This window comes from Chiloscyllium plagiosum, unplaced genomic scaffold, assembly GCF_037043375.1.
Source record: "Chiloscyllium plagiosum isolate Xiang-an unplaced genomic scaffold, Cpla_swu_hap1 HiC_scaffold_22, whole genome shotgun sequence".
Lineage (NCBI taxonomy): Eukaryota > Metazoa > Chordata > Chondrichthyes > Orectolobiformes > Hemiscylliidae > Chiloscyllium > Chiloscyllium plagiosum.
The window spans coordinates 11,540,757-11,555,876 of record NW_028270160.1 but is presented as its reverse complement, the minus strand read 5'-3'; the positions used below and the strand labels follow the sequence as shown (position 1 = coordinate 11,555,876).

The window sequence follows — 15,120 nt, the reverse complement described above, 5'->3', positions numbered from 1 at the left end:
GGCACCATCCAGGGCAAAACTTTCACTCCTATTTGATTGGCACCACATCCACAAGCGTCCACTCCCTTCACCATGAAAGCTCAGTGGCAGCAGTGTGCACTATTTACAAGTTGCACGGCAGACATTCACCAAAGATCCTCAGACAGCACCTTCCAAACCCACGACCACTGCCATCTAGAAGGACAAGGACAGCAGATATGTGGGAGCACCACCCCCTGCAATTTCCTCTCCAAGCCACTCACCATCCTGACTTGGAAATATACCACCGTTCCTTCACTGTCACAGGGTCAAAATCGTGGAATTCCCTCCCTAAGGGCATTGTGGGACAACCCACAGCAGGTGGACAGCAGTGGTTCAAGGAGGCAGCTCATCCCTACCTTCTCAAGGGGCAACTAGAGACAGGCAATAAATGCTGGCCCAGCCAGCAATGCCCACATCCTGCAAGTGAATAAAGATCTACTTCCTTCCCTAAAGTAAACCAGATAGAGTCATGAAGCTGTACAGCATGGAAACAGACCCTTTGGTCCAACCCATCCATGTCAACCAGATATCCTAATCTAGTCCAATGTCTCTCTCTAGAGTCATAGAGCTGTAATGCACAGAAACAGACCTTTCGGTCCAAGTTGTCCATGGAAATGAGGACTGCATATGCTGGAGATCAGAGTCGAGTGTGTGGTGCTGGAAAAGCACAGCAAGTCAGGCCGCATCCGAGGAGCAGGAAAATCGACATTTCGGGCATAAGCCCTGGTCTTTTCTCCCCCAACAAATTTCAGTTATTAAATGGTCATCATTCAATGAGCTTTTAATTCCATGATTTTTTTTTCACTGAATTCAAATGCTAGCATCTGTCACGGTGGGATTTGAATTCTTGATCACAGGATATCAGTCTGTGATTGCCCAATGACATTACCAGTACACCACCACCTCCACACTGAACATGAGCCAGTTATGAAAGATGAAGTTTCATATAAAAATACACAGTGATGACATGGGAATCATTGCAGAAGGTTCTGACATTCTTTCTGTAAGTGGCACCAGAGACTGTACACCACCTTCTTTTTGACACTCACCATCTGGTTTGAACAGAATCACCCTGAGGCAGAAATGATGACTTTTTCTGACATTTACAATTATACTAAGCTTTACATTTCCACGCCACACACTGTCTAATACTCGCACAGGTTACCAACACTGGGAATATTCGGGATGACCGTTCCCATTTTCATCCTCCCAGGTGAGGGAACGTACAAACCAATTTGGGATTGGTGCCAATTTGGAGACAGTTGGCAAGAGAGAAAGGTGCCTTGCCTCGCTGCAGTCAAAGCAAAAGGGCAGACACAATACTTAAATAAAACCCTCGTCTTTACGAAGTGTTTGAGCGAACCCTGTAATTAGTGAGGATATGTACAAGTTACTGCAAACAGCTGCACTGGGTGGGTTCAGGCATAACAAATTTATCCGGATGGCAGACGGCCAAGAAATGTAATTCACATCTCGGGACGGGAGCTCATCACATAATGTTTCTCAAAAAAAAACTACAGATAAGCTACTTGGGAAAATATGGGGAATATCTAACCTGGCCTGGGGAGAAAGATGTAAAAGGAACCCAAGGGGCAATGTTTTCACGCAGAGGGTGGTACGTGTATGGAATGAGCTGCCAAAGGAAGTGGTGGAGGCTGGGACAATTACAGCATTTAAAAGGCATTTGGATGGGTATGTGAATAGGAAGGGTATGCTCAAAATGGGACTATAACATAGAATATTGAACAGTACAACACAGTACAGGTCCATTGGCCCGCGATGTTGTGTCTTAATGTAAGATCATCCTAACCTACACACCCCTCAATTTACTACCACCCATACATTTGTCCAGCAGTTGCTTAAATGTTCCTAATGTCACAGACTCTACTACCATCGCTGGCAGTGCATTCCACACACCCACCACTCTCTGGATTAATTTAGGATATCTGGTCGGTGTCGATGAGTTGGATCGAATCTGTTTCCATGCTGTACATCTCCATGACTAGCAGGGGCAACAGTGGTGGTTGCCAGGGAAACCAACGTCCAATCCTGTCAGTGGTGGATCACTTGGTAGCATTCTCCCATTATCCCCTGAAAATGTGAATGATTTTATAAAGTTTCCTGGAAAAAGAAAATTGCTGCTCCCATTTTGCGGGTGTAGAACTGGTGTGGGCGGGGGATGGGTGGGGGAGGAGGGGAGGCCACATGGCATGGATTGTCGTGTCGAAAAGTGTGGTGCTGGAAAAGCACAGCCAGTCAGACAGCATCTGAGTAGCAGGAGAGGCGACGTTTTGGGGCATAAGCCCTTCACGGCAAAACGGCAAGTCTCCTGCTCCTCGGCTGCTGCCTGACCTGTTATGCTTTTCCAACACCACACTTTTCGATTTTGAGACAGTCCCACTGGAGTGGGGGAGAGGGGAGAGATGACATGGTGACAGAGAACATAACAGGTAAAGCTAAAAGAAAGGGAAAAGATGGGAATGGGTTCATGGTTTAAAAGGTGTTGAACTCAATATTAAGTCCAGAATGCTGTAAGGTGCCTAGTCTGAAGATAAGATGGTGTTCCTCCAGTTTGTGCTGTGTTTCACTGGAACGCCGAGGATAGACACATGGGGCATGCGAGCAGCACGCTGGGTTAAAATAACCGGCTACGGGAACGGAGGTGTTCCACAAAGCGGTCACCCAGTCTGTGTTTAGTTTCTCCAATGTAGAGTCGGCCACATTGAGTGCAGCAAATATAATACACAGGATTGGAGGGAGGTACCGGTGCAATGTTGCTTCCCCTGAAAAGACTGTTTCGGCCCTTGGATGGTGAGCAAGGAGGAGGGGAAGGGGCAGGCGTTGCACCTTCTGCAGTTACATGGGAAGGTGCAGTGGGAAAGGCGGGGGGAGGGTTGGGTGGGAGGGGGCGACGTTCAGCATCATTCCAAGTCGTCCACAGGAGAAGGATAATACAACAAACTTGTATTATCCCCAACAACCACTCCCTAGATTTGGAGGCTCCTTTCCCCTCTCAGAAACATTCTTCAGAATGAGAAAAGCCTTTATCCATTTCAGACCCCAAAATAGTCCCAATATAACATCCACTCCTGTGAATTCACTGTAATCAGCCATAATCTTTCTGTTTAATTTTGACAAATAGTGTTGCTTAGCCTAATACTTCTAATTGTTAACAAAAGAAAACGAACAATTACATTCCTACAGCACCTGTTATGACCCCAGGATAGTTCAAAGCACTTTACAGCAAATGAAATGATGTGCTCCCTGTAATGAAGGATACAGGGCAGCCAATTTATGCACAGCAAGCTCCCACAAACAGCAATGTGATAATGACTGGATAATCTGCTTTGCTGGTATTTGTTGAGGGAATATCTGAACACCTCTTAAAATTACCCTTTGGCCGTTCTCTTCGGACGCCCTCGCCTGACCTCAAATGAGAAGTTGTGAGAAAACATTGTTCCTTACTTTCAATGAGACCACTTGAGAGGGCCATTGGTTAACATTTCCTCTAAAGGTCAACACCTTTGACAGTGCAGCACTCCCTCAGTACTGCACTGGGAGTGTCAAACTTGGTGGTGATATCACCTCATGTCTTGAACGCATTTGGGACTTGTCCTCTTTTTACAAATGAACTCTTTGTTTGGTCTTTCTGTTTCAACCTGCCTATTGACTTACCAGCCTGGGCTGCTATATCAGTGAAGGTGCCATCTCCATTGTTCTTAAAGAGGAAGTTCGGTCCATTCTCATTGTCGCAGAATATATCGGAGCTACTGGAGCTGACGATGGGGCCGACTGCTACTCCACGGCCACCTAGGATGGAGGAAAGAGGGGAGAGATAAAACCCAGGCAGCCACAGGAGTGATTTGCAAATTAAGTTATGCATTTTGGGCACTGGGAGCCACCATACACACATGTACCAGCAGAGGGAGTCTGCTAGAATGGGATGATAAAGAATCAATGTTTAACAGCTGCTGTAGTTCTAATTCTGCCTGTCTCTGGCTGAATATATAACTGTTTTTGCACCAGAATGTCAAAAGCAGCTGAGCTTATATACAGAAAAAAGCAATTGCTATAACTGGCAGTAGCAGTAAACTAATCACAACATGTACAGTCTATTAGATGATCAGAGCTCAAGGGCACGTCCATAGAATCCCTACCAACCCTTCAAAGAGCATTCCAACAAAACCCACCCACTACTCTTTCCCTGCATTTCCCATGGCTAATCCATCTGACCTGCACATCTTTGGACTGTGGAAGGAGACCAGAGCACCCGGAGGAAATCCATGCAGATACACAGAGAATGTGCAAACTCCACACAGACAGCCACCCAAGGCTGGAATTGAACCTGAATCCCTAGTGCTGTGAGGCAGCAGTGCTAACCACTGTGCCACCTCTGTTAGAGGGCACTAAATTCGAGAGAGAGTGTGATCAAACAACCAATCAACAGTAGATGTAGGCCATTCAGCATTTCAAAGCTGCTCCACCATTCAATGATTAATTCATTTTCCAAATTCCACATCCTCGTCTATCCTCAAAAACCACTGACTCCCCTGCCTTGCAAGAATCTAGTTACCATCACCTCGAAAATATTCAATGACCCCCTCCTCCATTGCCAGGCGGAGGGTTCTAAACTCATACTATCCTTGGAGATTCCCCTCACCTCCATCCTAAAAGGGCATCTCCTAACTTTGAAACAGCGCCCCCTAATCCTGGAGTACCACACAAGAGAAAACATTCCACGCCAACTGTGTCAAGACCATTGAGAATCACAAACACTTTCATCAAGTCAACCCCTTGCTCTAAGAAACTTCAATGGAAACAAAGCCCAGTCTGTCCAACCTATCCTCCCAGAACAGCCCACTCGATAGAACAGGTGGAGATGGTGGAAACACATCATGCTAATTAATTCAAATGTACATTAAATTTCTTTCAGAAAATAGTATTTTGGGACACATTACAAATGGGTGATTGGGTACTCGATGCTTGATTGAGTGTATCACTGCCTGGAAAATGAACTGGAATTGGATTTTTGAATAAGTACAGGTAATGCTGAAAATACACCGCAGCCTATGGGGCATGCGTACAGAGAGAAACAGAGTTCACATTGCAAGCTAGAATTGCATTACCTTAAGACCATAGGATATAGGAACACAATTAGGCCATTCTTTTTTGTTTTGAGTAATACAGCATGGAAACAGGCCCTTTGGCCCAAACTGATCCACACTGACCATGGTGCCCACTCAGCTAGTTCCAATTACCTGCATTTGGTTCATATCCCTCCCCACCCATGTACTGATCCAAATGCTTTTAAATGCTGCTATTGTACCTGCCTTAACCACTTCCTCTGGCAGCCCATTCCATATATGTGCCACTCTCTGTGTGAAGAATTTGCCCCTCAGGTCCTTCTTAAATCTTTCCCCTCTCACCTTAAACCTATCCCCTCTAGTTTTCAATTCCCCACCCCTGGGAAAAAGACTATATGCAATCATCCTATCTATGTCCCTCATGATTTTACACACCTCAATAATGCCACCCCTCATTCTCCTACGTTCCAAGGAATAAAGTCCTATTTTGGCCAACCTCTCCCTATAACTCAAGCCTACTAATCCTGGCAACATCCTCATAAATCTTCTTTGCATTCTTTCTAGTTTAACTATGTCTTTCCTATAGCAAGGTGACCAAAACTGTCTACAATACTCCAACTGCAGCCTCACCAATGACTGATACAACAGTAAAATAAGGTCCCAACTCCTATACTTAATGCTTTGACCAATGAAGGCCAGCATGCTAAATGCCTTCTTCACCGCTCTGTGATGCCGGCTTCAAAGAACTATGTTCTTGTGTTCCTAGGTCTCTCTGTTCCACAAAATTCCTCAGGACCTTACTATTTACTGTATAAGTCCTACCTTAGTTTGACTTTCCAAAGTGCAACATCTCACACATATCCTCAGCTCCAATCCTCAGCCCACTTCCCCATCTGATCATGATCCCTCTGTAATTTTTGATATCCTTTCTTGTTATCAATGATACCTCCTAATTTTGTATCATCCACAAACTTGGAGAAAGTGAGGACTGTAGATGCTGGAGACCAGAGTTGAAAAATGTGGTGCTGGAAAAACACAGCAGGCCAGGCAGAATCGACGTTTCGGGCATAGGCCCTTCTTCATCCAAAAACTTACCAATCATGCCTCATACATTCCCATCCAGATCATTTGTATAAATAACAAATACCAAAGGTCCCAGAATTCAGCCCATTGCATCTGCTCCACCTTTCAATATAATTGAAATGTTTCTCAATCCCATTCTCCCGCCTTCTCCCCAAAATCTTTGATCCCCTTACTAATCGCAAACTTATTTCTGTCTTTTTGGTCTCCGCAGCCTTCTGCTATATTTGCTTGAGGGAAAATTAGCTCAAGATTTGAGGCAGAATGAGTTCCACGGCTATGAGGAGGGAGTGGGATGAGTTCCAATTTGCTCCAATTGCTGAGGGTTTGCAGCGCTACAATAGAGTGAATGGCCTCAACGTGCCCTTTCATTGCCAAACCTCGATGAAAGCCAAAGCTCATGGTGGTTTATGGGGAAAAGGCAGGAGAATGGGGTCATGATTGAGTAGCAGAGCTGACTAACTAAGCCCAAATGATCTTATTCTGCTCCTATATCTTGTGGTCTCAAGATGGAGCATACTGCCATGAGAAGGTGGAATAGCAGCTTTAATCAAATTTGCCTCGTTCTTGCAATTGATGAATGTTTTAAAAAAAACTGAAGTTCATTTTTAAATGCCCCAAACTCTTCACCTTTCCTGCTCCTTTTAAACCCCGTGTTACAGAACAGGAAGCACTTTCTCATGCAAGTATTGGAAAAATGGAAGAATTTTTCCCAGAAGGTTCCAGAAGCTGGAAATCAGGTGAAGACTGAGATTGGTGAAGTCATCCTGGGATACCGAGCTAAGGCAGGTAGATGAAGTTCAGAGAGAAATCATCCTTGGTTTAAGTGAATGGTGATCAGGCCTGAACAAACTGTGCCTTCAATCCACAAGATTTGGGTTGACAGAGAATGACAAATTAACATGGATTGTTTGCAGAAGTTTACTCACTGGAGGTGCGCATAGAGTCATACAGCGTGCAAACAGACCCTTCAGCCCAACCAGTCCATACCGACCAGAAACCCAAACTTAACCTCCCTGCTCCTGGCCCATATCCCTCCAGAGCATTCTTATTCATGTACCGATCCAAATATCTTTTAAATCTTGTAACTGAACCTGAAATCACCACATCCTTAGGAAGGTCATTCCACACACGAACCACTCTCTGTGTAAAAAGGTTGCCTCTCATGTAATCTCTCTCCTCTCACCTTAAAAATATGCCCTTTTTTCTTGAAATCCCTCATTCTAGGGAAAAGACACCTGCCATTTTCACCTTATCGATACCCCTCCTGATTTTTATAAATCTCTATAAAGTCACCCTTCAACCTCCTACGCTCCAGTGACATAAGTCCCAACCTATCCAATCTCTCCTTATAAATCAGACCTTCCATTCCAGGCAACATCCTGGTAAGTCTTTTCTGAACCCTCTCCAACTTCATAATATCCTTCAAATAGCAGGGCGACCAGAACTGGACACAGTGTTCCAGAAGAGGCCTCACCAACATGAACAGACAATCAGTAGAAAATTAATGTTTGTGATAATGTTTTGAACAAGGGCAGCATGGAGGCTCAGTGGTTAGCACTGCTGCCTCACAGCGCCAAGGTCCAGGGTTTGATTCCAGCCTCGGGCGACTGTCTGTCTGTGTGGAGTTTGCACATTCTACCCGTGTCTGCGTGGGTTTCCTCTGGGTGCTCTGGTTTCCTCCCACAATCCAAAGATGTGCAGGACAAGTGAATTGGCCATGCTAAATTGACCATAGTGTTGGTGGGAGCATTAGCCAGGGGTAAATATAGGGTGCGGGAATGGGTCAGTGTGGACTTTCCATACTGTAAGGAATCCAATCTAAATCTTTGGGTAAAGGTAAAGTCACCACTGTCTTACCAGCTCATAGACCATAGGCGAGGGGAGAAGGCGAGTCCTTCATGATAACCTCAGCTGGTGCAGGAGTTGAACCCACGCCCATTGGCTCACAAACCAACCAACAGTCCCACAGTTGGTCTCTGTGAATATTCCAAATCAACCTGTTTAGCCACACCTCTAGAGCAGATGGGACTTGACGATACACCACCCAGTCCAGAGGTCGGGACACTGCTACTGCACCGTAAGAGTCCCTGTTGATCTCTGATGCTAATGGAGCAGCTCTGAGTCTGTGCCTTGTGAGCAGAACAACACATGCTTACAGAACTAACAATTCTGTTCTTTTTATTTTAAGGGTGCCCTGAATAATTTGGGCAGGAGAGAGTTTCATTTGCAATGAGAATTAACAGTAATGAGGACAAACAATGAGAAATTATGACAGAAAATAGACATTGATAAGATAGTTAGAGCCTAAAACTATGGTACAGAAAAGAGTTTAGAAAATCTGAGGAAGAATTTCAAATTAATTCTTTGAAGATGGCAAGCCATTAAGATTGTCAAAGACAGCAAGAGGGAGCCGAGTAAAGCTCCCTAAATGAAAGCTTGGATTTCAAAAGCATGCGATAGCCCCAGAAAGTGATGGCTGACCTCATCGAGAATATCTAATCCTCAGTAACAGAGTTTTTGAGTGACAGGGAGAGGCTGGATAGGCTGGGACATCTTCCAATGGAGTGTAGGAGGTTGAGGGGTGACCTTACAGAGAATTATAAAATCATGAGGGGTATGCATAAATTGAATGGCAGGTGTCTTTTTCCTAGGATGGGGGATTACAAGACAAGGGGGCGTATCTTTAAGGCGAGAGGAGAAAGATTTAAAAAAGACATGAGAGACAACTTTTTCACACAGGGAGCAGTTCGTGTGTGGAATGAACTTCCAGAAGAAGTGGTGATTTCATGTACAGTTACAACACTTAAAAGACATTTGGATAAGTTCATGAATAGGAAAGATTTGGAGGGATATGGGCCAGGTGCTGGCAGGTGGGACTAGTTCAGTTTGTGGTTAGTGTGGGCTGGATGGACCGAAGGGTCTGTTTCTGTGCTGTTTGACTCTATGACTTTACAAAGGATGTCATGATGTTGATATGGATGCAGTGGAGATTTAAAGGAATGGTGATATGAAAAGAAGGTCAGTTAGCTGGACAGCAGAAAGCTACCAAAAGCGTGGGTTCAATTCCCACGATGGTTGAGGTTACCATGCAGGTTTCTCGTTCTTCAACCTTCCCTCCCCTGAGGCAGGGTGGCCCTCATTATCAGGCGTATCTCACTCTCTCCTTGATGAGGAGGTGCCGGTGTTAGACTGGGGTGGACAAAGTTAAAAATCACACAACACCAAGTTATAGTCCAACAGGTTTATTTGGAAGCCCTAGCTTTCAGAGCGCTGCTCCTTCATTAGGCAGTGCTTCCAAATAAACCTGTTGGACTATAACCTGGTGTTGTGTGATTTTTAATTCACTCTCTCCCGATACAGCAGCCTCTGGGAACATGATGACTTTACTGGAGGGAGATAGTGGGTCAGTGGAGAATCATAGAATCCCTATGGAAACAGGCCATTCAGCCCAACAAGTCCACACCGATCCTCCGAAGAGTAACCCACCCAGACCCATTCCCCTACTTTATTACTCTACATTACCTCCGACTAAGGCCCCGAACCGACACATCCCTGAACACTATCGGCAATTTAGCATGGCCAATTAATCTAACCTGCACATCTCTGGATTGTGGGAAGAAACCAGAGCACCCAGTGGAAACCCATGCAGAGATGGGGAGAATGTGCAAACTCCACACAGACAGTCACGTGAGACTGGAATCAAACCCGGGTCCCTGGTGCTGAGATACAGCAATGCTAACCACTGAACAATCTGAGATAATTTTCCTTAGATCACGACAGGTTAAGGGGAGGATTGTCTAACATGATTAGGAGTTTGATAAGAAGGAGTTAGTAACAAGAAGGCACAGATCTAAAGGAGAGGTAAGAATCTTTTCAGCAAGTATCTGGGGGAACACATTGCTTGAAAAGGAGGCAGTTTCAGTAGAGATTTTCAAAAGGATTTGCATCGGTATTTGAGTTATTATTGTCACAGACCCAGATACAGTGAAATGTATTGTCTGTGTGCTATTCAGGCAAGTTGTACCTTATATAAGCATAATAGAACAGAATGCAGAATATAGTGTTACACCTACAGAGAAGGTGCAGAGCAAGATCAACTCTAGTATATGAGCGGTTCGTTCAGAAGTCTGATAACAGTGGGGAAGAATCTGTTCTTAAATCTGTTGGTATGTGATTTCAAACTTGTGTATCTTCTGCCCATTGGAAGAGGGTGGAAGGAGAGTATATTCAGGATGGGAGGGGTTTTTTAATTATGTTGCTTTCGTGAGGCAGTGGGAAGTACAGAACAACGTCAATTATCCAAACAAGATGGGCAGGGAGTATGTTGTTTGGAAAACTGATCTGATTGTAAACAAAGGAAGCATTTACGGGACCTTGAGATCTTGTTTGGATAATCCGAAATTCAGATAATTGATGTTTGAATAACCGGAGTCAATGGGTGGGAGGCTGGTTTGCGTGATGGACTGGGCTGTGTTCACAAATCTCTGCAACTTCTTGCTGTCTTGGGCAGAGCAGCTGCTGCACCGTGCTGTGATGGATCCGGATAGGATGCTTTCTCTGGTGCATCCACAATAATCGGTAATAGTCATTGTGGACCTGCTGAATTTCCTTAGCCTCCTGAGGAAGTCGAGGTGATGGTGTGCTTACTTGAGTGTAGCATTGACGTCGGATGGACCAGGACAGATTTGGTGATGCAGAGTTTTGGTGATTTGCAGGGGAGTGAGAAATGTAAGACGGTAAGATGCCGGTGGGAGTAGGGCTTCTGAGCCTGGGGCGCACCAGCTCCGTCTGCGTTTCTTCTCATTTCTTTTCTTCTTTTACCTCTCTCTTTTCTCATTTCCTTTTGTCCCTTCTATTTTACTCACCTCTTGTTGAAGTGCTCGGTCCCTGAGTCGCCCTCGGTAGCTATGGGGAGTGAGGCCAGCACGGTCTCCTGGTGGCTTCTGCATAGATGAGCCTGTCCTAGTGCCAATTCCTGGCTGCTATGGCAGAGCCGAGTTTGGGTCCAGCGCAGGACACGGTGACACTGGCAGCAGCTGTGTCAGAGAGGTGTGCCCGAAGCGTTCTCATTGTGGCGGCAGAGTCGAGGTTGGGCTGGTGCGGTACCCGAGGCATCGGTGACATCTACATTGGTAAGGACCCAATGGCAAGGGCATCGGTGGAGGTGAGATGGCGTCTAAAATCGGTGAAGGGGTCTCAAGCCTGACCACCAGGCCTGTAGCCCATGGCGGAGCACTTAACAAGAAGGACTGCAAAGTTGGATACTATTGGACACTATTTCTTTGTTTTTCTGCCTTTAAATTCCATGTTTTGTTTTGCTTTTCTTTGTTTTAAGATAATGCCGGAGAGTGGCGATGATATGCAACACTTTTCACTGTATTTTGTAACAAAATAAATGTTACAATAAATAAATCGATTCCAATCAAAAATTGAACAACTCTTTCAAAGTTCCATGATTTGGACTGGAGTGTACAATCACCTGCTGAAGGAGCGGCGCTCCGAAAGCTAGTGCTTCCAATTTAACCTGTTGGACTATAACCTGGTGTTGTGTGGTTTTTAACGTCAAAGTTCCAGCAAGACATAATGGGCCAAATGGTGTCCTTTTGTAATGTAGGAGTCTGTCACTTGCCACCAGCGTGCTAGTATCTCGAGGCGTAATTTCTTGTTTGTCAATGACCACACAAACACATGAAGCCATGAAGCCCCTTAGCAATTTAGAATCGAGTTACATCCAGCATGGACCGCAGAATGCATAATTAACCAATGATGATTATCATTCACTAATTCATCAGTCATTAGTGGTAATTAGGGGGCAGTGACCTTTCTCTCTGATCTTTCTGAGGAGTTAAATGTTGTGAACGCAGCTCCACACAGACTACTGCGTCTCTCCTGCGCTGACAGATGTGAGGGGATAGATGTGCCAAATTACTTATTCAAAGGTTCCGAAGAAGCAGACTTTAGGGGAACAGAAACATTAATAATCGAAAACAAGGAGTCTTCAACTCTAATTTTCTTTTCCACCTCCATTTTATTTTCGAGGCGTATGCTTGAGTTTTTTTGTGTCGGAATTACGCCGGTGGATTAGCTTGAGTGTACGCTCTGTAGGTACAGAGACAACATAACTAGTGTTCACTCTATCCTCTGTCATATCTGCCCCTGTCTCTGAACAGTTGGGCTGACTGATCCATTGAGGAGTTGGCCTTAGATCAGGAGCATTTTGTCTCATTCGTTTGTCAGATGGTACAGACAAGGCCAACATTTGTTTTCCGAACCTGACTGCCTCTTAGAAGATGGTGCCAAATGTAACTCAGTGGTTTGTTCAGCCTTTTCGGAGATTAGTTCAGAATCCACCACAATTGGTGTGGGTCTGAAGTCACGTGTAGGCCACACCAGGTAAGGATGGCATATTCCTTTCCCTGAGGGACCTGAGCGAAACAGATGGCTTTTTAGTACAATCCCATCGTTTCATGATCACCATTACTGATGATAACCCTTTATCTCACATCTACTGGATGAATTGAATTGAATTTTCCCACAGCTGCTTTGGTGACATGGATTTCTTGTCTAGTACTTTTACTAGGGCAGCACAATTCGCTAATCTCATAAAACTAGGATGCCAGCATCAAGGGATTGAGTGTCACATATGGGCCAGGCACAGGAAGGACATTTCACTAACATCAGATATTGATGATTCAGAGATGCCGGTGTTGAACTGGGGTGTACAAAGTTAAAAATCACACAACACCAGGTTATAGTCCAACAGGTTTAATTGGAAGCACACTAGCTTTCGGAGCGACGCTCCTTCATCAGTGAATCACGTGATGAAGGAGCGTCGCTCCGAAAGCTAGTGTGCTTCCAATTAAACTTGTTGGACTATAACCTGGTGTTGTATGATTTTTAAATCAGATATTGAGGGTGTCATAAGACAAACAGTGAAAGAGATTCTCTTTTCTACATACCATTCCTTGGCCGAGATTTCTGAGCACGGAAACAGACCCTTCAGTCCAACTCATCCGTGCTGATCAGATATCCTAATCAGAACTAGTCCGATTTGCCAGCATTTGGCCCATATCCCTCCAAACTTTGCCTGTTCACGTACCCTTCCAGTTGCCTTTTAAATGTACCAGTCTCCACCAATTCCTTGGCAGCTCATTCCATACATGCACCACCCTCTGTATGAAAAGGTTGCCCTTTAGGTCCCTTTTAATAATTTCCCCTCTTAACCTAAACCTATGGCCGCTAGTTTTGGATTCCTCCACCTGAGGAAAAAATCTTGTCTATTTACCCTATTCGTGTCCCTTATGATTTTACAATTCTCCATAAGGTCACCCCTCAGCCTCCAATGCTCCAGGGAAAAAAGCCTCAGCCTGTTCAGTCTCAATAACTCAAGCCCTCCAATCACAGCAACATCCTTGTAAATCTTTTAGAATCATAGAGTCATAGAGATGTACAGCACAGAAACAGAACCTTCGGTCCAACTTGTCTATGCCGACCAGATATCCCAACCTAATCTAGTCCCATCTGCCAGCACTTGGCCCACATCCCTCTAAACCTTCCTGCTCAAATACCCATCCAGATGCCTTTTAAATGTTGCAATTGTACCAGTCTCCGCCACTTTCTCTGGCAGCTCATTCCATACATGCTCCACCCTCTGCGTGAAAAAGTTGCTCCTTAGGTCTCTTTTATACCTTTCCCCTCTCACCCTAAACCTATGCCTTCTAGTTCTGGACTCTCTCAGCCCAGGGAAAAGACTTTGTCTATCTATCCTATCCATGCCCCTCATGATTTATAAACCTCTATAAGGTCACCCCTCAGCCTCCGACTCTTCATGGAAATCAGCCCCAGCCTATTCAGCCTCTCCCTGTAGCTCAAATCCTCCAACCCTGGCAACATCCTTGTAAATCTTTTCTGAACCGCCTTCCTATAGAAGGGTAACCAGAATTGTACACAGTAGTCTAAAAGTGGCCTCACCAATGTCTTGCACAGCTGCAACATGACATCCCAATTCTGATACTCAAAGTGCTGACCAATGACAAATGCCTGTCTACCTGTGATGCCACTATCAAGGAACTTTGCACCTGAACCCCTAGGTGTCTTTGTTCAGCAACACTCCCCAGGGCCCTACCAACTGGATAAGCCTGGCCTTGGTTTGTGTTACCAAAATGCAACTCCTCATATTTATCTCAACTAAATGCCATCTGCCACTCCTCAGCCCATTGGCCATCTGGTCAAGGTCCCATTGTTAGACTTCCATCAATGATGAGGTGGGCAGAGGGAAAATGAGGCCAACAGAGATGCATAGCAACAGTAGATGCAGTTGCTTGGGTCAGAGGATATAACAGTGATGAAAGAATATGGGTTTGTAGTTTGCGATTTGGTCAGGAGATCTTAGAGGGTCTGAGGGGAGGGTTGCTGAATAATGTTCCATGGTTAGTATGTCAGTATATCTTTAAGAGACATGGTCTTGGTATCATCAGTGCATCATCATGTAAACCAAGATCTCAGATTCCAACTGAACTGGAGCCACTTGAAGCATGACCCTCAATTAAAAGCAAGCTGCTCTGATCTAAATGAAAAGCTTAATGCTAGCCCAAACACTAACATGTCTGAGGAATACAATGTTTGTATGTAATAGGTAGTTGTAATAATTGTCTGTTAGATTCTTCAGTACCACAGTATCAATGCGCAGTTTCAAATGTTAGGAGGGATAACGTCAGTATTATCACTTTGGATAAAAACACCCTGCAAACTCACACCAAAGCTGGAAAGGGGGTCCAGGAGGTGGGGAGACTGTATTTGAGTAGAAGGGTGTGTGAGCAAGGGCCTGTGCGGAAACCAGTCAAGACCAGGAGGACTGAGGGAAACAGTTGGGTGGGTTAATGCCTTCGGTATGTGTAAAGAATAACTCTCCAAGTCATGGACTCATACTGTA

At 44.9% G+C, this 15,120-nt stretch overlaps 1 protein-coding gene across 2 annotated transcripts in view; it reads right to left on the bottom strand.

The window, feature by feature from the left end:
* Positions 1-15,120, bottom strand: part of LOC122561313 (cartilage acidic protein 1) — a 340,450-nt gene that overhangs the window by 141,668 nt on the left and 183,662 nt on the right. For both annotated transcript variants that reach the window (XM_043712997.2, XM_043713000.2), the window contains exon 6: positions 3,697-3,831. In XM_043712997.2, the coding sequence (XP_043568932.2) occupies positions 3,697-3,831 (135 nt within the window). The remainder of the gene's footprint in view (positions 1-3,696; positions 3,832-15,120) is intronic.